Source organism: Chelonia mydas, chromosome 6 (assembly GCF_015237465.2).
Source record: "Chelonia mydas isolate rCheMyd1 chromosome 6, rCheMyd1.pri.v2, whole genome shotgun sequence".
In the NCBI taxonomy this organism is placed as follows: domain Eukaryota; kingdom Metazoa; phylum Chordata; order Testudines; family Cheloniidae; genus Chelonia; species Chelonia mydas.
This window is the reverse complement of record NC_051246.2, coordinates 70,699,209-70,722,084: the sequence shown is the minus strand read 5'-3', so window position 1 is coordinate 70,722,084 and position 22,876 is coordinate 70,699,209. Positions and strand designations below refer to the sequence as shown.

Below are 22,876 nucleotides of genomic sequence, written 5' to 3'. Positions count from 1 at the left end.
AAAAATAGCATTATACAAACAATGTTAAGGCAGAGAGAGGAAGAATAGTCTTGGAGCTAGGGCACTGGAATGGGGAAGTCAGTAGACTGGGGTCCTATCTATTTCTGGCTCTCCCAGAAATTTCTTGTGGGACCCTGGAAAATATCAGCTTTAAACCTATGTTCCCAAACTGTTTTGTAGACCTCAGCAAGAGTTAAAAATATAAAGTCTTGCTCAAAGAAAATCACTTCAGTAATTAAGTTATGAATGTCTGACATTACTAAATGCCACTTGAATGGGAGCAACTTTCAAAGCATAATTAAAAAAAACAAAGGATAGAAAATATAGAGCTTTAAAACATTCAAGTGAATAGTAGACCCTCATAGCTCTCTAGATAATGCTCAAGTTCAGGAACCAACAGGCAAGAGGGGCCTTAGCCCAGGTTTTTAAAAACAGGATAGTGCCACCTGCATTATTTTCAGTAACATGGAATGACTTCTGAAGACTAACAGGTAAATAGGAATAATACTGGGATCTCAACTTTGTGTTACTGACCCTTAGAAGACCAAAGGAAAGAAATAATATGTAAATCCAGAGCAGCTCAGCTAGCTACTATCATCCACACAATAAAATGAAGAATAGACTGGTTTACAATATTTATTATTACAATATATTGCTTTAAACAAAACTTCCATACGGTTAGTAAATCCAAACCACAGTACGAGGACAGCAGAACTGCAGCGCAAACCACACCTCTGCAAATGTATGCAAAAAAGCTGAACAGAGGCACATAAGCGTCACCGTGAGAGAAGAGTAAACTACAGACCCCAACAGTGGGAGTGCAGATTTACAGGCAGCAGATAGTCCGATTTACCCATCCTCCTTACCAATATCAGAAAGGTCTTGTCTTCTGTATGCAAAAACTGTAGGGCCTTGAGAGATACCCTTCTTTCACTGTCAGCTCCCAAACATCTTCCTCTTGTACCTGAACTAGTATATAAACACACTATAGAATATGTGCAAATTGAACACAAGCATGTATTAGGTTCTCTTGTTCAAAGAGAAGGTTAAAAAAGTAAGTCCAACGCCCCTAACCTCTACAGAAAGGCACCACCAGCAGTATTACCCAAGACATCTAAGGTTAGTGGCAACCATGGCCTTGAAACAAAAAACAGATGGCAGAAGGAGTAGGCTATATGACCACAGTATGGTATTTGCAGAGTTTGAAGGTGAGGTAGGATCAGTTATATCCTACAGAAGACCTGTTGCTAAAAGTGTTTTTAAAAAAGGGACTTAAATAAACATGTAAACAGTGGAATTCAATGACATTGTGGGCAGATGGGTTTTTGTTTTTAAAATTTGTTTTCTCAACTCCTTGTTTGGGGAGTAGAATAGATTTTAAAGGAAAATGTGTATGATAATTGTGTGCCATGCTCCATATCATTTAATACTTAATTTTAGAAGTATGGCTAAACTGGGATGTTATTACCCACATTCAATTATGCTGAACCATGTATTACTGCTGACTTTGTTCATTGCTGCTCAGATTCTTTGTACAGTAAGTGAACACGCAAGTACCCTTATATCAACTTTGCTACAGATTAAAGTTCATAGAAAAAGAAAAGTATTACAGACTATGAAGAAGTATACTGCATCCAGTTTTGTGTATTTAGAATCCTCACGCCAAAGTAAAAATTAAAAAAAAAACAAAAACCGCCAACCTGCGCAGAAGGGAGTTGATCTAAAGCCCTCAGAGACATCGAAATGCAGTCTATATTTTACTTTAATGCTGGAGAGAGAACTATAGACTGAAGAGCTATTTACATGCATAGGGATCTCAAATGTTCTCTAGAAGCTCAAGCAAGAGATACATTTCAGTCCCTGTCAAAAATGTTACTTTTAGGGGGTGCTCTTTTTGGTACAAGTGCAAGTGAGAACTTCCCTTCTTCAGGTAGTCATTGCTGCTTCTCAAAAGCATCCACTCATGTTGGAAGTGACTGTACACAGTGCAAACAGTATGTGAGCTAATTCATATTTACATACCTCTACCAAACTAAAGTCAAAAAGGGAAAAATAAATGCTTACCACTGAAGCCTACTGTGTATGACTAACTCCTGTGGAACTCCTGTATATCAGAAGATGAGTTGATAAGCACTCTAGGCATCAAAGATAAGTTCCTTTGTTCAACATCTAGTTATTCCCAACATTGGGACAAAGGTGAAGTCAGACACAATTGTTCAAGTATTAAGCACAAGAGCCTCATCCTCTTGCTCGCTCTCCCTCCCCCACCCCCTCATACACACAACTTGGTGGATAAAAGTAGATTTCAATACAATGTTAATACAGTTGCAGTGACTTTTCAAGGGTTTTACCTTTTGAGGAATATTAGAGTGAGCCACAAACAAGGCCAGATCAAGAAGTTTACACCTTAATAGAAAATATTTACTTTAAAACATGCCCTCATTGGTAAACACCACAGAAGTGTTCAGAAACTAGCCTGCAAGGTTTGGAGCACAATACTAGCTCATTGCTGGTCAATTTCCATTCTTCCTCATCTTGGTGTGTTAAGAGGTATATATAGTTGCCAGCAATTTAACAGTTAAAAATGTCAATTTTCAAATAAGTCAGTACTGCCAAGTTGCAAGTCGAGTCAGTCCAGAGACATGCTGGGTACAAGCTATTTATAACATGTTCCTAGCAACATGCCTCAAAACTTCAGATCATCAACTTTTCCTAAACAAGTCTTCACTTCTGTATTTCATGCGAGTGTTGTCGCTAGTGCAGTCCGTCTAATATATGGCAACATGCTTCAGGTATCTGCCGTACTGACTTCTTTGGAGCAGAAGTAGTGCACAACTACTGCATTAGGGTATCGGGCAAATGCACTGTGAAGAAACAGAATAGCACACAAGATCAAATGTCAGTATAATCAATACCCAGTTTTCCCTGTTCACTATACAAGCTTGATTTTTGTTACAGTCAGAAAAGTGACTAGATAAGACTGCTACTTTCTTAACTAAGAGAATTCCTGACTACGTTTCAATTATAGCATCAGTTTTATTGGAGATGTCCCAAGCAAAGAACTCATCTGGACTTTGCAGCATCGTGATTCAAAAATGAAGTACACAGTATACACTAACCCTACCTTCAGCCAGTACTTCAAGATCATACTTAACAGGGAAAACTGGATCAATGCACACCAATAATTCAGTGCTCTAAGAGACAGCTGACTGTATTCATTAAAGCAGCAAGCAGAGAGAGCTCTACTCCCCACTAGATTCTGAATATCAGTCATGTCTTAAGAGGGAATTAATCCCACCACCAATAACAGCAGCTAAAAGTTGTTAGGTGATATAAGATTTAGTTTGGAGCTGACGCACTGAAAGGGGTGAGGGAAGGGAACGTCAAAATCTCTGCTCCACATCAGACTGATTTCTTCCTGAAAACTCCAGGGATGAAAATGGTGAGAGGAGAATAATTATTGGAAGTTTTGACACCAAACCATTGCTGCTGCTCAGATGCATTAATGTGATTGGCACATAAGGTGCAGGTTGATTTGGGAGCACAAAGTAGCCATAACCACACTTAAGGTTTCAGATTTACAAAGCCTTTATATTATATACATTATACTTTCAAAACTGAGAGACCACCTATAAAAATGTATATAAAGAAGCCATGTGCAATCCTAACGAGGGCCACTCGACATGGACCAAACTGTACTGTGTTTACAAAGAGTTTTCAGATTCCAGGATGCAAAACTACTTTTTATAGTGATCATCATCCACTCTGTACAGAGTTCGAGCTCTGCAGTCAACATCTTAGGTGATATCAGCATATCAATTACTTGCTCCATCAGTCTTGGAAGAAAAGCCCCATGAAACTTGAAATTGCTTTATTGTGTCTGTGCTGGAGGCTTGAAAATCCAAGAGAAGTTATTTTTGCAGTTCATTTTTTTTTTTTTTTTTTGTTATAGGCATCAAGAGGTTAACCACTCTGCTAAGATTACAGTTTCCAATTCATTGTACACTTCTGAAAGTTCTCCCTCAGTTGTCTGCTCCTGGATTTACATATCCTTACTTCTCTGCAAGAATAAGCCAGACTAATTTGTTTTTGTACCACAAGCCTCTTTAGGAAGAATGCTCTGTATTACTCACCTATTTCCTATCTTCTTTTTACACACAGTGCACACTTTTTCCTCTGTGATGATACACTTCACCTGCTGATGCAAAATCCTCTCCTCCTGAACCTGTAGGAGAATGGAAACATGGTAAGCAGTGCAATGCTACACCTCAGCCACCTTTCTAGTCTGAATAAACAGAAGGATAGTATTTTTAATTACCTTTAGTTTCCCACTATCCTGAAATGCAAGAGTTATGATTTGCTGATTAGTGTGCATTTAGTAATCTTGGCTATGCTACAACACCATCTAGAGGACAAGTTTCCTGTACTGGTAATGAAGAGCTCAAATTTTTACAGTCTTTCCATTTAACAGAACTTTTGAAAATCCACTCTGATAAAGGAGGATAAAAGAGGTGGATACAAACCCTCAGGAATTCTGCATGAAGAAGATTTTTTAGTACTTGGTTGAATCGCTTCTTCTGGGCATTTTCTTCAAGGACTTTTTCTAGGAAGATTCGAATCTCACTAATTTGAGTATTTGCTGGGAGCAGGTTTATAGCCTAGAAGCGACAGGACAAGTTGTAAGAAAGACAAAGGGGTATGGAAGGAAAACAAAAAGCAATGGGATTGAGACATTCATTTTTGTCCAGTTTCAGAGCGGTAGCCATGTTAGTCTGTGTCAGCAAAAAGAACGCGGAGTACTTGTGGCACCTTAGAGACTAACAAATTTATTTATTCGTGGGCTAAAGCCTACTTCATCGGATGCACGCAGTGGAAAATACAGAAGGAAGGTATTACACACACCATGAAAAAATGGGTGTTGCCATACCCACTATAAGGAGAGTTATCAGTTAAGGTGAGCTATTATCAGCAGGAGAAAAAAAACCTTTTGTAGTGATAATCAAGATGGCCCATTTCCAACAGCTGACAAGAAGGTGTGAGCAACAGTAGGGGGAAAAAATAAGCATGGGGAAATAGTTTTACTTTGTGTAATGACCCTTCCACTCAGTCTTTATTCAAGCCTAATTTAATGGTGTCCAGTTTGCAAATTAATTCCAATTCGGCTGTTTCTCATTGGAGTCTGTTTTTGAAGTTCTTTTGTTGAAGAATTGCCACTTTGAAGTCTGTAATCGAGTGACCAGGGAGACTGAAGTGTTCTCTGACTGGTTTTTGAATGTTATAATGTTACTGTTACTCACACCTTCTTGTGAATGGTTGGAAATGGGCCATCCTCATTATCACTACAAAAGGTTTTTTTTCTCCTGCTGATAATAGCTCACCTTAACTGATCACTCTCGTTATAGTGGGTATGGCAATACTCATTTTTTCATGTTCTCCCTCTCTCTGTGTATGTATGTGTATATCTATCTATCTTCCTTCTGTATTTTCCACTGCATGCATCCGATGAAGTGGGTTTTAGCCCATGAAAGCTTATGCTTAAATAAATTTGTTAGTCTCTAAGCTGCCACAAGTACTCCTCGTTCATTTCTGTCCAGATACTTTTAGGATCTGCTCCCAGAGCCTACCCTTAACTCCAGTGTTTTTCACTGTAATTCAAGATATAGCAACTATCCATATCCATAAGGTAAGGAATCCTTACCTTAGTAGTATCTAATTTGCTGTGATGCAATTCTAAAACCTGCAGGGCAGCCTGGAGATTGGCTTGAGGCTCCAACAGCTCCATCTTGATTGGCCCCAGGCAATGTACACTAGGTGGGGATAGATACATCCGGAGTAGAGACAGATACACCTGTTTCACACAAAACACAATAAAGACAAGCATAACAAAAACAGACACCACTGAACTCTAACCGCTACAGGGCTAACTCTGCAAAACACCATGGCACTGACAAGTAGGAATTTTGATATAGACTTAAAATCTATTAGCCTTAAGCAGCTTGTCTCCTGAACAAGTTTGTGCATTTATTAATTTTCAAGCCTTCAGCACAGAACAAATTTTAGATATTAAAATTTGCACCTCCTTTCTCTACAGCTCTGCTGCATGTATTCAGACTCATCTGTTGTCTTAAGTAGCAAGTTTTACTACTTTTTATTCTGGTTAGCAGCATCAACACAGCCCAGAGGGACACAGCTGGATTCTATTCCTACTTGTAAAACAGAGCTGTTGGCCAACGAAAAAGTTCAGTCATTTCCTACAACCCAGCAACATTCCAAACAGGAGAGAAGTTGTGAAAAATGTACGACAAGTTCCTCAATAGAAGATGATACAAAGGACCCTGCCCCCTGAGAAGTTCTGAGCAACCACAGGTCTCCTTTAAATTTGCTAAATATGGAGACAATAGTTTAATTCATGTATCACTCACATGAGCAACAAGAATATGGACATAAAGCTACTCACATCTTTGTTGCCATCTTTGCTTCTGTCATAGTGTTTATGGCAGTACCTACAACAGACGTGAAATGAATGAAATGTGAGATTGTCTTGTAGATCAATAAATCCACACAAGCAATAAGTATTAAGTTTGGACAGCCTCAGCAATACAGAACATGTACTAAAAGTAGAGCAGAGCATTTACAAGGGGCACTTTTCATTCTCATCTATGTGATACTGGTGAAAAGGGGAGATTTTAAATTTTTTTAAAAATACCTGTCTCAATCCAAGATATTTAAATTTGAAATATCATTGAGTTCTGGGGTGTAAACAAAAACAAACAAAAAAATCTGAGAAACTTATCTTAGGTTGACTATCAATGCAGCCAAAGAAATAAATGGATAAATCCTGGGGTAACAGGCCAATGAATGGTAACAGAATTTAAAATATAAGAAAGAGGTGCCTGATCAGCACACAGCAGGGTGAATGCCTCCCAATAGGCGTTACCTGAAGAGGTATGCACAAAGTTAACAGCCCCCATGTCTAGCTACAAAGAAACCGTTGGAAGCACACCTGCCAATATCTAGGTGCTGGTTAGTTGTATTTTCACCCAAATGCTTTGAATTTGTTAAAAAATACAGAGAGGAATCAGCCATAGACTCCACCTAGTAGGAGCAGCTGCAGAAGCAGACAAAGCAGGGACTACTGCACGGGGTGAGGGAGAGGGTAAAATGTGGCCCTAGCTGGGCCACCCCTTCCATAGCACCATCTGGACTCAAATGGGGACCTCCCCGTCACCAGGAGACCACAGGGAAAAACTGCAGAGGAACTGCAAGGAACTCCAGCCCACAGGAGCAACTGAAAAAGCAGCCAAGGCAGAGACCTTCAGTTATTCAGAGACCTTTCCACAGTTTTGACTGAAATTTCTCTGCCATGTGCTGATTGCCTCCCACTTCCCAGTCTCAGTTTCACTTCTTACCCTCTCGTCCCCTGCCATGTTCCCCTCATCGCCTTCCCTTTTTATGCAACTTATCCGCTCCTCCCGACTAACCCCTCTCCTGCCTGCTGCCAAAAAAAGGGCACTATTATAGCAGTGCTTCCTCTGCTTGTGTTGTATGCTTTCCCCTAGCCTCTGTCTTGTCTATTTAGATTGTAAGATCAGAGCAAGGACTGTTCGCTGTTCTCTTTGTGAAGTGCTAGCACAATGGGGCCTCACTCTCATTTGTTTCTTAGGCTCCATCATAACAAACATGCTGTTTAACTACCAACAACTTCTAATGGAAAAGAAACTCCTTGCTAACACAGTTCCTTCTAATTAAGGAAGGATATTGCAGTAGAAGATTAATATGTAATAATAGGGCACAAGCTAAGAGACAACAAGAAGTGCTTATATTACAGGGTGAAAAACTAAAAAAGCCAGTCAGTGACTGCTCTGCTATTTAAGACTAATTGGAGCCCAAGTAAAGAAACAGGTACTTGGCTTGAGGCACTGACAAATGCAACAGCATGGGAAGGCCAAGCCCCAAGAAATGTGGAGATGCTAGCTGTGATCAGAAGAGTTATTCATGCATCATGCACACAGGGAGAATCCCAACCAACAAGCGTGGCAGGTATGAGAGATCAAAAAGTCTACAATACTTATCATGTTCTAAGTGCACATACAACATTTAACAACCCCACCCCACCCACAGAGACATGAAGCATCAATGGTTGGAGAGAAGCTATTTTAAAAAACAACCTTGAAAAAAAATGGATATGGAGGGAGAAAAGGCTTACATTTCAGCCATTTTGGTATCCTTCAGAATGTGGACATAAATAATGAGGGCTTGTTCATGCTTCCCCATACGACCCAACAGCAGGGCACGTTCTTCTAGGAGACCTAGAGGGGATCATCATAAAGTAATAATCAGTGCCTGCCACAGAAAAGAGAAAATTCAAGCTCCACTACAACAACAGACCAAGGAACTGGAAGAGATGGGAACAGGAGTGAAAAGCAGGAGAAAAGTATAAATTGTGGCATGAACAGAAGGTCAGACACGACTAACTCGATGACCCATCGGTGGTGTCTAACCACATCAAACACTATCACTTTACTGGATCCTGAACTATTTTTGCCAGTGTCCCCACCACCTTTTTTACTGAACATGCTTGGGATGCTTTGCGATGCGCGTAGGATGCTTCAAGGGCCATTGTTGGTCTGCAGCAACCGAAGTTCATCTACAGGTTACAGTATAAATTTAAAAGAAGTCAGTCAGCAACTCATCTTATCCCACCACAGACCCAGAGGGGAATTCCACTCTACGAGTCACAAAGCCCAAACAGCCAGCACTGGTGTATACAACAATGATTGTCAACAACTGACCTAATAGTTCTTTTCCATTTCTAGTTACTATAATTTTATAAACAGGAAGGAGAGCACAGAAAGATGTTGCTGTGCAACATGAAACTAAATAGGTCTCAAGCTGAAGGAAGCTAGAGCATGACTAGCACTCACCATCAAAGGGGAAATCACTGATGAGCCTACTAGGTTCATAGCAGCTAGAAATCTCAAGAAAACAGAGCAGCTTTCTCCGATACTCCCCCAGCTCCCCTTCCTCCTCTCCAGCAGGCACTGGAATTTTATCTGTGAGGGGGAGAAAGCTGTCAGAGTTAGTATCATGTGGGTTCTCCCACAGTAACAAAGGGAACAGGGAGACAGAACATTTTCACCGAACTATTTTGCAAGAAGTCAAATGTTGTTTACAATACCCCATGCACTGGGGACCATGTGCAATAAAAGATGCATGAATAACTCTTAAGGAGTTGAAAACGATCGTCTCCTTTTTTAGGCCACTTGATAATGAAGCAGATAAGACTAGTAATGAAATTGAAAACCTCTCTTTCCCAAACCACAGAATTCAGGAAAGCCTAGTCTCAACTCCACATAACCATGACAAAAAAAGTTTCTTGTTGCTACCCTAGAATTTCCTTTAACGCATGAAACTATAAGCTCTATATAAGTCCACCACTATTGTACTCCCTTCATCCTACATTAGAAGCATGCTGTGCTCTTTTCTCTAGTAAGTGCACTAGCAAAGAGAACCTACAATTTAAATAATTGATGACATGAATAATGGAGTGGACAATTTACTTATAAAATCTGTGGATAACGCCAACATGGAAGGGGTTGCAAGCATTTTGGAGGACAGGACTGGAATTCAAAAGGACCTGGATAAATTGTAGAATTGGTCCCACACTTTAAGAACGATGTGGATAAATGAGAGAGAGTCCAGAGGAGAGCAACAAAAATGATAAAAGGCTTAGAAAACCTGACCTGTGAGGAAAGGTTAAAAACCTGGGCGTGTTGAGTCTTGAGAAAAGCAGACAGAGAGCCTGAAAACAGTCATCAGGTATGTTAAGGTCTGTTAGAAAAAGAGGATGATGATAACTGTTCCCCATGTCCACTGAAGGCAGGACAAGTAGTAACGGGCTTAATTAGGAATGCTTTTAGCTGTAAGAATAGTTAAGCACTGAAACAGGGTTTCAAAAAAAGAGGCTGTGGAATCCCTGTCTTTGCAGGTTTTTAAAAACAGGTTAGACAAACACCTGTCTAACGGGATGATCTAGGTATACATGATCCTGCCTCAGCAAAGAGGATGGACCAGAGGACGGGTTGAGGTCCATTTCACCCCTACATTTCCAAGAGACTTCTAAGACAACATCTAGCCAGTGCGCTCTGCAATCTCCCCTTCCTGTATCACTGCCTGTTGCAAGGCAAGGCAGATCATGGTTAGAAGTACCTGCAGGGAAGGAGCAGAGATATTCCTTCATTAATCCTTGCACCTTCTCACAGTACAGCTGGATCAGACAATTGTGGAATTCTGAGCCTGTCTCCTCCCAAACATGGATGATGTGTTCCTGTGAATAAACACACAGTTCAAGAGCTCATCAAAAAGAAAAAAAGCTTCCTCTTCCTTCAGAAAGTGAGTCCGTGCAGTCTAGCAACAGTTCCACACTTTTCTCCACTGACCACCACTTAGGAATGCCAAAAATGGCTCCCGAGTCCCACTCGCTTCCACCTCCTAATAACTGTATATTTTGTTTATTTCACCTCATGCTGAACTTAGTATTCTTTACAAAATTTCAGATTCTAACACTCAAGAGCAGAGGCTTAATAAATACATATGTTAAATTAGCAGCACTGTTTTCAATGTAAGTTCTTACCAGGTAAGGGATAGCCAGGCTTTTAAAGCTTTCTATCAAGAAGTTGAGTACTTTGTCTCGAGGCAGGGATTCTACTTCAGGAAGGTCTTCTGTAAATATCTGCCAAACAAAATTTCTATTCAGGGACTGATTTTTACATGTAGAGTGTAGTCTTGTTTTTCTGAAGCATAGGAGTCAGAGGTATTGCAACACACAAGCCCTCAAATCAAATGTGGAAGCTGTCTGACGAATGAAAGCAGCAGATTCACCCACTTGGCGCTGCCTTGTATCTGGAATGAGCAGCAATGTTCTCCATTGCTACCCTATGTATCACATACATTGCCTACTAAAAAGTGCACTTAAACTTGTGTTCTACCACCAGAAGCTGCAGCAGAGAAGGAATGAAAAACGAAGAGAGCAAGTTATAGCTGGTATTTAAATATACCATATGAAATTGTGTGCAACCACAAAATACATCATCAATAGTAACATTACACAGGGCCCTTATTGCTGGTTACAGCAAAAGCCCCGCGTACAGGGGGAACTGCATGGATGAGAAGCTTTAGTTGTCGTGAAATTATTCCCACATGCTCATCTTCAAGTAGAAGGCTATTTTAGGAAACACATAGGCATGCTCTACCTCCTTCCATTACCAGACAGGTAAGGTTCTTTAATTTCTGCACTGAATGTAAGTGAAAAACTAAACATTGCACTGGAGTTCAATAGTAATAACTGGACTCCGATCTCTGAGGACAAGGCTTCTGAGGACAAGGACAAACAACTGCTGCTATACTAATGGCATCAATAGCCAGATGAAAGATACATCTAATGTAGCAACTCTTACCTTCAATCCATCATCAGGAAAGTCTCTGAGCACCCATGTGGAATAGAGGAACACCAAGTGCAAGTTTTCTGTGCCTGGAACAAGAACCAAAGTAATAAACACTCACCACAATCTGAATTACTGGTTCCTGCACATGCAGTGATTTGCATAGTGAAGTATTTTCACAACCTGAGGTGCTAGAAGTTTGATTTAAGAAAAAAAATAAAGCTTGAATTAGAGAGAGCAAATTCTGTACTAAGGCCCCAGTTTGCCATTCAGCTAGCTCCCACTTGCAAATCAAGTCAGCCAAATACTTGGGGGGAAATAGCTCAGTGGTTTGAGCATTGGCCTGCTAAACCCAGGGTTGTGAGTTCAATCCTTGAGGGGGCCATTTTGGGATCTGGGGCAAAAATTGGGGATTGGTCCTGCTTTGAGCAGGGGGTTGGACTAGATGACCTCCTGAGGTCCCTTCTAACTCTGATATTCTATGATTCTATATGGTACCATTAGACTTAAACAATCACAAGAAAAACAAGATCCAATGGCTGGAGACTGAAACAAAAAAATTTAGATCAATAAGATGCTCTTAAAAAAACCAGAGTAATTAACTATTGGAACAACTTGCCATGGGTTGTGGTGGATTCTTCATCACTGGAAATTTTTAAATCAAGATTGGGTATTTTTCTAAAAAAAAAATATTCTCTACTTTAAACAGGAATTATTTTATGGGAGTCCTAAGGCCTGTGCTATATCAGACTAGATGGTCATAACGCTTCTGACCTTATAATTTCAGAGATGCCAACCTTGCTCGGAGTCTTAGGAATGTTTATGAAAAAAGTTAGGGAGAAATAGGGAAGTTGCTTGGACCTGTGCCAACTGCCAAAGTTGGGAAGCCAAATGAAGACGGGAGTCTGGAGTAGCGCTTAAAAACGTCTAATCGATATTATAAGCACTTCTGTGCATATCAGAGTAATAAGTGTTTCAAGATGAAGTGACATTTAGTAACAATAAACATCAATAGCCATGACCAGGTCAGACCATGATTTTGGGGATATCCTCACTCATTTTTAATCACCCACACCAATCATTTTGGTTAACAGTGGTGGCTGGTGAACTTTGAGGCAAGTCACTGCAGCAGAGCAAACAAACAAACAAACCCACACACCAATCATGCCCACTTCCTCGCATGGCAATATCCCCTCCACCGGGGGGCAACCAGAATTTTCCTGAGGTGTCACACACACCCCTCTCACCCCCTGGGGCATGCACGTTTATATGGGGTTCCTTCTTTTGCATTATCATGACCTCTTTTTCTCTCTCCCCAGCCCCTTAGAAACAGGAACCTCTCCCCCAACCTCCATCTATGGTCAAGAGCTGCCCCCACCGGTTGTCTCCTTCCATCAGAACAGGCAGAAGGGGAATATTGGCCCTAAGAAAGCTGCCCTCTTACACCACCTAATATTGGCCCTTCATTACCTTGGCCAGCCCAGACCTGGACCTCCTTCCCAGGATGATCCTCCTGTCATGTACCCTCTCTTCCTCTGCCCTCTTCTGCCCCTCTGGCTTCTCTCCCACAACTGTGCAGTAAGGGTCAGCCAGAAAACAAGCCATTGTCAGGGGATTTGGGGAGCTGATTCATTGCCCAAGCCTCATGTTGCATGTTGCACTCTAACTGCCCTATGTGAAATCCCCTGGTGCATTCTAGGTACCTAGAGCACATTGCCATAACAGCACCCTAACCCATTCAAAATCACCACTGTTTGCTTTCTATGAGGCCCTCACTGCACCACAGTGGCACTGGAGCAGAAAGCCCCTTGCAGCCATGGCACTACTTGCGGTGTTCGTCTGAACCAAGTGGTGGTGGGTGACTGACACACACACACACTTTATATGTTATACATATAAAAATGTGTGTGCTTACAAAATAGATAGATTTAAGACAGAATTAGTAATTTTGTAACATGTACAAATTGGGAGGATTACAGAAAATATGGATGGTTGGCATCTCTGCAATTTATGAAAATTCACAAAAAAAAAGAGTTAAGTGGCATGCCAAGTCTAGGTAATGAGGGTCAGAGGCGTCCCTTTAAAAGGGAGATTCCCACTTACCCCGATCTGCACTCACCCAAATGCTGTAGATATTGCACGGTCCTTTCATGGCCCTTCAAAGGAGAGTTGGCTTTCTTTGATTGATCCACTAGCACCTGCAGAGCTTTTAGTAGAAGAAAGAGATCAATTCCATGGGGATTATACTTAAATTTAGAAAGCAGCTTCCTGCATTCACTGAGAACTCATGCTCCTGGGAGAGCAGGACGACAAAGCATGCTCCTCCCATTGCAGCAGAACAGGAAAAATTATTTTTACATGTCAACTTTTTGCTACACAAGAAGCTCTTGGCAAGGACATACCCCAGGCAAACAACAGGGATAAATACTTAAGTCAAATAATTATTTAATCAAGAGACTGCTACAATGGGAGGCCATTCTGAAATACTGTTAGTTTAAGAATGAACAGACTCTTGTCAGCAAGGGATGGGTTAAGATGTATAGCAGAGGTGTGCACTCCATTCACCCCTCTTCCTTCCTCACTTACCTTTTTCATGCAGCCCTTTCTTCTCATACAGTATTATCAGCTCACTGTACTTGTGCGCCTTCTTCAGTACATGCTCACTCTCTTCTATGTGGCAGTGATTATTCTCCAGTCGTAGCAATGGTGCTACCAGAGCTACATTTGTCTGTAAGCAAGGGAAGGGCATTCAGAGGTTTCAGATTCATGAACTGTGCACTCAGGCTCATAGTGTCCAACACTATAATCAAGAACACAGGAAGGGGAGGAGATCCAGAAAAGAGAAAATATCCATTATGGCACAAGAAGTGGGATTTTAACATTTGAAAGGGAATCCTCTACTCTTGTCAATTTTACATGCAGTTTAACTTTGGTGTTCAGTGAGCAAGCAGATAGCCAATGGCCCATATACCAGCACTTCTTTACTCACTATGGTGGAGGCCAGCTGTTGAGAAACATTAACTTCAGGAGTAATGGTCTCCGACAACTCTCTCCATCTAGTTAAGCATAGCAATGAGAGAGAAGCATGCTTACAAATATGTAGGTATTTCTCTATACTTCAAAACAGAACATTTCTCTTTGAGGAAAAGCAACCTTGCAAATCCAAGGAAGTAAACAGATATGCTTGCCAAGTTCAGTGAAGTTGTCTGTTGCTAATGAAGAAATAAGATGAGATGAAATTAAGTTCCACAAAGCACTTTAGTCCATGAAGGACAGATGTTCACTTGAACAACCTCAAATGAAACTATTCCTTATCCTGTCTTCCAATTTTCCACACCCCAAACTCCCAGTGGAGTTTACTTTTTATAGACCTTTATAAGCTCGCTGGGTTAGGCAGGGAACTCACATGTAGGTAACACTTGAGCAAGGTGGTGTCAATGATTTGGAGCAACTTCTTTTTGGATTTGATGGTGGGTGTTCCTTCCATGAGGGGTGAGGTGCTGGACTGGTGGTCGGAGTCATTTAACTTCTTTACCAGCTGACTTCTTTTCTGCAGACAACAGAATGAGATTTTAAAAGTATGTATTTTATTCCATCATCCCACAAATACCGTTCCAAAGGAAAACATAGGCCAACCTAAACCCTCTTAATTATAATCCATTACACACACCCATCAACTGTCCCTCCGCAAATGTCTCAATTTAGATACAAGATGTACTCATCCATAACTCTGGGTGCATTTAGCTCTAGGGCCTCAACTAATATCACCTTCCATGATACCACACCATGATAGGAGTAGTCCCCAATGTATACTAATTTTACACCCCCAATTTGACAAGCCTACTATTAATCTACATTAACCAAGTTTTATGAAAATTTAAGATTTGACATTTGTTTAAGAAAAAAGCACAAATGTCCAACTCCTTTTGGTGGTGTCTTTCACCATCTATCCTTAATAGGCCAACGTGTCACAAACTAGTGAGAATAAATCTATAAATAGAAAAAGTAATATTTAGTTACTACTTTTAATTATTTAAGTCTAGGAAAGTAAACTATCAAAGTTTGTCAGCATTGTAAGTACCTTATAGAAGCCAGCCAAATTCTCAGCTGATACAGCTCCATTGATTCCACACTAGCTGAAGTTCTGGTCTTTTATCTTTATCTTGGCCCTATCACTATGTAATTAGGCTTTTTAGCTATCAAGGGAGAGAACAGTATAGTAGACCATGGGAACCAGTGAGAGGGAAAGCATAGCTAACCAGATACATTTGGGGTATGCTCCAAATCCAGCACTGTATTCTTCTGACATCTCCCTGCTATGCAGTGTCCCCTTACTGAAGTCACCAGGTCAGGGCTGGGCATCAGAAGCCAAATTCCCTAGAGGTACATATTAACAGCATTTACCTGAGTTAGATAGTCTATGAGTGCTAAGTGTGCTTTCTCCAGCTCAGCCCCAGAGAGCACCGGCAGAGGATTAGGATACTGCAACTGTTTCCTGTAATCAGTGGGCAGCAAGTCAGGATACAGACCCATCACATGAGTGGGATCTAAGCAAAAAACAACCAGTATTTGTAAGTTTCATAGCATCTTGTTTTTCAAAATACCAGTATTATATAGCTTTCTGGTAATTAGTGCAGTTGATCATAGACAAGCCCCCAGCACTTAGTAGTTTCATCTTCCTGGTTCTTTACAAATAATTGTCTCTACACTATTAAATCGCTAATCAAGTATCCCCATTTTACACATGAGGAAATGGAAGCAGAAGTTAAGTGAGGCAAGGGGGAGACAAAGCTGGAGCAGAATTCTTAAGTTCATGCCTTCCCCGACCCACAATATTCATTCTGTTGCTAGAGCTTAGTGCAGAGTCCCAGCACTAATAATGAGGTTCAATGGTAGGACTGTGAATTAATACTGCTGGTTGCAAAAGGCTTCTAAGAACACAACACCATTGTAATAAATCCAATGAGCTTCGGAACAGATTACATGGACAGACCTGACCAGCAGTTCCCATTACTAATGAATATCAGTTTCATGCAGTTTACAAACTCTAAAGTTCATTACTTAGATTAAAATCCTGGCTCCTGATCTGTTCCTCAGGTCCCAGGAGTAAAGTTTTCAAGAAGTCCTAATTCCCAAAAGTGACTTAGGTGCTTAAGACTCACTGAAAGTCATGTCTGAAGCTGAAAGTTGACTATTCAGGGAACTTCTGACATTCACTCACTTCCTTCTTATTCCATTCCATGAAATGTTCATCAAGCAGAAAAACAGGTAGCGGCTCACTGATTTTTAGCAGTGGCTGGTGCTCATAAAACTCAGAGTGAAGGAACTTTGTACAGGTGCCCCTTCTACTTCTATTCCAACTTGTGACACTTTTTGTAGAGTAGTGGGGAGGGTTTCAGGGTCTAACCAACAAACTAATCTTTGGGCTGCACAAGATGACACTACTTGTTCTCAGACTAAATCAAGTTCAGCACCAGCATCAATTTCCGGTGAGATTTACTGTAGTCTCCCCTCACTCACATTCTTCAACCCCAGGCTATACCAAGTTACCTGTACCGAGCTTTGCAAAAACCTGCATGGATTCATCGAAGCGCTTCTGGCAGAAGAGGTTAAAGGCATAGAGGTTCTTAATGTGATGAATCTGTTGTTGCTTTTCACTATCTGAATCGTCTTTCATTTCCTACACAAATACAAACCCAGGAATAAGAAGAAGAATTCTTGTGCTTAAATATAAAGAGAACAGAGAAGAAAAACTGACAGTGTTGAGCTTGAAATCCATTGAAAAGAATGGGAAAACCCAGGATTGAACAGGTGACCAAAAGCACCTAAACTTCTAAAAACAGACAGCTTGTCAAGGATGGGCAGCACTGGATAGCAGAGTAGAGCCAGGAGACAGGAAGTTGTTAAATGGCTAAGGGGTTAGTCAAGAGAAACTAGAGAGTTTGTGTGAAGTGGACATCAAGGAGGTTAAGACCTCAGGGCTTGCAACAGTGCTTAGTGGCAGCAGTTACCAAACAGACTACAGAGACTGGCCCATGATTCTATACCCAGCAATACAAATAGTGTATTCCACCCACACCACTAAAGATGACAACTTACCGCCAACTGCAGAGCCAATTCAAACTGCTTGTCTTGGAGAAGCTGCTGGATCTGGGTTGCTATGGAGACTGGAAGGAGACGCCAAACAAAATGATTGCTGGCCACATACACAATATTCGTACTACAATTGGAAGAGAAAAGGCCAGTTACTAAGATATAATAGTGAGGCAGGAACTCTAGCCCACATCTTGCAAGAAGAGTCTATCCTGGTTAACACTTGTATGACTTAACCAGATATACTAAAGTGGTGAGGTTACTCAGGTTCTCCTTTCCCTGCTCAACATAGCGGTGAAGGCAAAACAGAAAGCGATTAAACCACCACTATGAATTCCTGAGGACACTTGGGGTACATCTACACTGCAATTAGATACCTGCGGCTGGATTGCAGGAAAGAACTTCAGAAAGGAATTAAAAGGAAGAGAAGCATAGCAAGGGAAGAGAACCTTATCTTGAGGTGCATATCAAAGGCTTGCTTGTATATATTTGGGGGTACAAAGGGACACAGGCACCCTTCAGTGAGGAAGTAAAAGGACCGCGCTTTTGCTTCATGCAAAAGGAGTCTCAACTATGCTTAGCTGAAAACACCGAAGAGAACTTTGAGTGAGAAATTTCTTTGGACAAGAGAGTAATTTAGTTAAGATTAGTCTCTTGAAAGTATGTTACAATTTTGTTTTATATGTAACCATTTGTTTCCAATATTCTTACTCTTTATTACTTAAATTTCTAGTCATTGATAATACTGTATATATTCATATTTACAATGAAAACAAGTTTAAGTGTACTAGTGTTAAGCAATGTGCTCATCTTGAGTTAAATCTTAGAAGCTGGTGTTTGGGAATAGCAGGGCCGGTGAGTCTGAGTATTCAATGGATAGAGGCCGGACGCTGCAGGGAAGATGCCAAGTATTTGCGAGTTGTGGTGTGCCTGTTGCTACCCGTACAGAGAAAGTGAGGTCTGCAGAGGCCTAGCAGGCAGTGCTTATGCTCTCAGAGGCTGGTGGTGGTTTCAGGGACTTGACCACAGAATACACAGACAAGACTACTTCACAGTAAGGGCAGGCAGCAGTGAGGTGCTTCACAATCCTGGGTACCCTCGTGAAGAGTCACAGTATTCCATTTCCACAAGAAGCTTGTCATGAAGGCACTACTGCAGCCACCCCAATAATCAAAACTTGAAACAGGAATCAAAGGTTCTACTAGAGAGCAAGGGAACCCCCCACTATGCCCTTAAAAGCCACGAGAGATCAGTTTATACATATTTACCGTCATCAAGGTCAAGTGATGCTGCCCTGAATAACATCTACTTTTCATATTCAGAGCGACTTAAACACCCAATCAATCCTCAACACCCACGTGAGGTAGGCAAGTATTACCTTTTACTTTAAAGAGGGAGAAACTGAGAAAGAATGTTTAAGTGGCTTAGTCAAGGTCAGAGGGAGTTGGAACAGAATTAAGGATTTTCTAGCTCCCTGTGTTGTGCTCAGAACATGAGCCTCCCCAGCCCCTGCCCCACAATCAGACACATTTTGTTAATCTTAAGCCTTTTTTTTAAAAAAAAAATCCCAGGGAAAGTTTTGTGCAAACTTGTCAGTGCTTCTAGCTGCCTTCTACCAAAAAAAAAAAAAAAAGAAAAAAAAAGAAAAGAGGGCAGTTATACCCCCAAATCACCAGGTTAGTTTAAATCAAAACAGGTTACATAACTAAGCAATCAGGATACAAGTATCCTGTCTATACTAGCCACTGCAGAATGAGGAGGGCTGTGAGAGGTACAGAGGAATTTAGTTCCAAGAAAGCAGCAGAACACAAGAGAACAGTGTCCCTTATCCAGTAACCCTAAGGTCAACACAGCATAGTGTAGCAACAAGAGGGGCAGATTATTAAGGTTCTGGCTATGAGCTGTTTACAACTTCTGACTCCACAGGTCAGAGAAGAAACATGATGATGGAACTCATGGTGCTAGTTTACCATAGTTACATTTCAGATTGTATGGAAGGGCACAATACACAGAAACTGTTGAAGAAGAAAGAGACTAGGTATAGGGAGAGATGAAAAAGGAAGTGCTCTTGTACCCTCCAGAGGTGATGAAGCGTGGTCTTTGCAGCTCAATACTCTGCACCAGCAGCCGGGGTTCAAAAGTGCGAATCTCCACATATCTTGGTAGCACCGCAATGATGTATGGAGGCTGATGTTCTGTTTGGGAGATGGAACAAGCATGCATCAGACAGATTTCTCCAGTATACCCTGGAAAGGGCCATGACTCACAACATAACTTCCCTCCAGAAATGTTCAGTATGTTACGCCCTTCTCACCCATCCCCCAAATCCATCAATGAGCTTAATGCTAGAAATTAACAGCAATTCACTGATTCCTATCATTTTTTTCCCCCTCAGTTTTCCTTGCCACTTCTCTCTCACCACGTGCAAATTCTGCAGTACTCAACTGCTCACAAAAGCCAAAATCAGGTTTTAAATTACAAAAACAAGTGGCACATATGTAGTGTCTTATTTGCAGATCTCAAATCACTTTACAAAGATGGAGTTATCCCCACCATACTGAAAAAGAAACTGAGGGCACAGAAGTTGAGAGCAAGGAAGTAGAGACAGAAATATAACCCATGCCTCTCTGCTCGAATCACTAGGTCATGCTAGCTAGCACTCAGATGATTTTAATAAAATCAGTGTGACACAATCAAAGCCTCATACATTAAGCTAGTAAACTTAAATCTGCTCCATTCATAAGAAACAAAAAGCTGACGAATCCTAGTTGGATTACAGCAAGGAAAAACTACTTCTAGTCCTCACCCATAGCTATGGGAATGTCTGTCCAATTCAAGGCACCTTTCTGAGTACAGATCCCTTCTTCGTTAAGTACTACCGTTAGATCATCTTGACCAACTGCAACTTTTCCATCTGCTAAGGGAGCCACCAATGGTTCAAGCTGCTTCCCTGTGGGGAACAGTTCTTTGATGGACCCTTTTCCATCCACCTGTGAGAGGAAGGGGGCGGGTGGGAGGGGAAAGGTCATTCAGTTTTCACTGTGGAGTTGTCATCTCAAAACTGTAGAAGACTACTCGATGAAAAGATAGACTTTATAGCATATTTTTTGGAAAGTGATACATGAGTCTCAAAATATCCACTAACACATGAAGGTAGTTTTGAAGGCTATTTGTAGGTCATCTTTTGTATGTATCAAAATATTACTTGTTAGCATTGCAATTTAAAAATAAATTTGTATTTTTCTCTTAATTTGAGGAAGTCTGTTCCTATTGCTAATAGACTACTGTAACTGGATGATCTTGTTATTTAGCCACTAAGGCGTACAGTCTGTGTAGCATGATAATACTGATGTCAGTAAAAGTGTGCAGTAGTCCATAGATTTTCCTTGGACTCCCTTCTCATTCATATATGGGCCTTATTTAAGTGACAGTACCATAGGAATGTATTTCATTTTCCTAAAATATCAGCATAAAATGATAAAGATGGAAAACTATAGTAATGGGAATAATTATGACTATTGTTAATGTTGCTGTCAAATTAACCAATAGAAGGCACTATTTCATTTCAGTCCTGCAGTGGAATCTGAAATAATTAACAGTGATGAATTTAGATATTTAAAAGGATGTTGTCAAATTGAAACTGTTTAATTTCAGCTGAAGCACTAAAATAATTTTGGTGAAGTTACTCTGCCCCTCGAATAATCTCACTTTTAAAAAAACCCTATTGAATAAGTTTCAGAGTAGCAGCAATGTTAGTTTGTATCCGCAAAAAGAAAAGGAGTACTTGTGGCACCTTAGAGACTAACAAATTTATCTGAGCATAAAGTGAGTTGTAGCTCACGAAAGCTTATGATCAAATAAATTTGTTAGTCTCTAAGGTGCCACAAGTACTCCTTTCCTATTGAATAGGTTATTTTTAAAATATTTTCCCCTCTTATGTTGAGGTGTAAATACACCAAACAAAAGGGAAACTATGAAACAGAGTTAAAGTGCTGCCCAGCTGAAAAAATGTTTTCTTAATTTAATTCAGTTACACTAATCTTAGGCATTACTTGCAACAGCTAGATAGTTTGTTTTTCAGAAAGACAAGCAAAATAAAGGAACATGCACGCTTTTGCGGAAGGAGGTGTAAGCTGAAAGACAGCATGTCAAAAATGGCACATTTTTATAATAAACAGTGTCTATCTCACACTCTGAATCCTCCCTCCTTGGGAGCAGTCTATGTCTTCTCCTTAAAAGGATTAACATCCCCTTACATACTCAGTTCAAAGTCCTGTTCTTACCCTTATCAGATAATAGTCCCTCTTGAAACCTACACAGATAGAATTTTCACACCATGCCATAGACTTGGGCACATCCGGCACACTGAAGTCCCCCTGAAGAATGAAAGGAAAGTAAGTCACATTGGCTGCTTTAGGAGCTAACTATGCCTTCCCCGGGCTCCCTTTTAACCTGTGGTCTGGAAAGCTTGTTTCATATTTAATTGTGGGGAGGCAATACTGTAACACTGAGCACATTACCCTTTCTTCACTCTTATACAGTAGGAAAGGTTTCTTTTAAGACTGAGCACCCTACTAGCTACAGAACTGCAAACATTAGATATTACTGCAAAATATTGATCTGCTTATTGAATAATTCTCACTAACATCATGCTTGCTGCAGGAAAGGGCAGACTACATCGGTTTAAGAAGTGGAGTCTACTTTAGAATCACTCCCAACCCTTCCTGGCCAGGGAACGATAGCATTCAGCTAGAATGTCCCAACTCCATATTCTGCACAGCAGCATTTTTCTATAACTAGACCGTGTGACCTTCCTGAACAGTTATTTAATTGGGCCTCAAAGTGGACCAGAGCTAGAATGCAGAGGACAATTAGGATTGTATACAAATTGTACCTTTCTATCACTACCCATAGTCTTCAAGAGAGGAGTCAGTCTTCTGGTTCCTGGTGATTTTCACCCATAACTAGCTCCCAATCCATTATTTCGATGGTATCAACACTTTGCTTTCAATTGCTGCTTCTTTGTTAAACCATGCAGCACCAACACTATCAAGTGCACCCTGGAAGCAGAACCTAACACTAATTCTGAATTATACTGCTGATTAAACTGGGGTATTAAAAACAATTTGATACTCTGGCAAGGGCTCTCGTACGGTCTAGTGATTCCCACAGCACTATCTCACCTGTAGCTCATAGAACTCCCTGTCCTTCCAGAAATACAGCTGTAGCTTCTTCCGCACTGCCACGCACATCCTCAGCACCTCCTCCCCTGTATCAGAGTGCTGTGAAAACAGACAGCCTCACATGCGTTAGGATTAGAAGGTAAATAAGGACGATAATAT

General features: G+C 40.8%; 1 protein-coding gene across 6 annotated transcripts in view; it reads right to left on the bottom strand.

Annotated features, from left to right (window-relative positions):
- Positions 1-622: 622 nt before the first annotated feature.
- Positions 623-22,876, bottom strand: part of VPS39 (VPS39 subunit of HOPS complex) — a 32,510-nt gene continuing 10,256 nt past the window's right edge. For 5 of the 6 annotated variants that reach the window (XM_037900424.2, XM_037900423.2, XM_043548094.1 and 2 more), the window contains 20 exons: positions 22,718-22,816; positions 21,818-21,910; positions 20,341-20,524; positions 19,609-19,729; positions 17,541-17,661; positions 16,992-17,121; positions 15,846-15,988; positions 14,848-14,991; positions 14,028-14,169; positions 13,561-13,647; positions 11,457-11,530; positions 10,634-10,732; positions 10,210-10,327; positions 8,925-9,053; positions 8,207-8,309; positions 6,458-6,503; positions 5,699-5,848; positions 4,524-4,658; positions 4,134-4,225; positions 623-2,864 (listed from right to left, as the gene is read on the bottom strand). In XM_037900424.2, coding sequence (XP_037756352.1) covers positions 2,789-2,864; positions 4,134-4,225; positions 4,524-4,658; positions 5,699-5,848; positions 6,458-6,503; positions 8,207-8,309; positions 8,925-9,053; positions 10,210-10,327; positions 10,634-10,732; positions 11,457-11,530; positions 13,561-13,647; positions 14,028-14,169; positions 14,848-14,991; positions 15,846-15,988; positions 16,992-17,121; positions 17,541-17,661; positions 19,609-19,729; positions 20,341-20,524; positions 21,818-21,910; positions 22,718-22,816 — 2,286 coding nt within the window. In that variant the 3' untranslated portion in view covers positions 623-2,788. Of the gene's footprint in view, positions 2,865-4,133; positions 4,226-4,523; positions 4,659-5,698; positions 5,849-6,457; positions 6,504-8,206; positions 8,310-8,924; positions 9,054-10,209; positions 10,328-10,633; positions 10,733-11,456; positions 11,531-13,560; positions 13,648-14,027; positions 14,170-14,847; positions 14,992-15,845; positions 15,989-16,991; positions 17,122-17,540; positions 17,662-19,608; positions 19,730-20,340; positions 20,525-21,817; positions 21,911-22,717; positions 22,817-22,876 lie in introns of those variants that run through there. The other variant, XM_043548095.1, reaches the window with a different exon arrangement.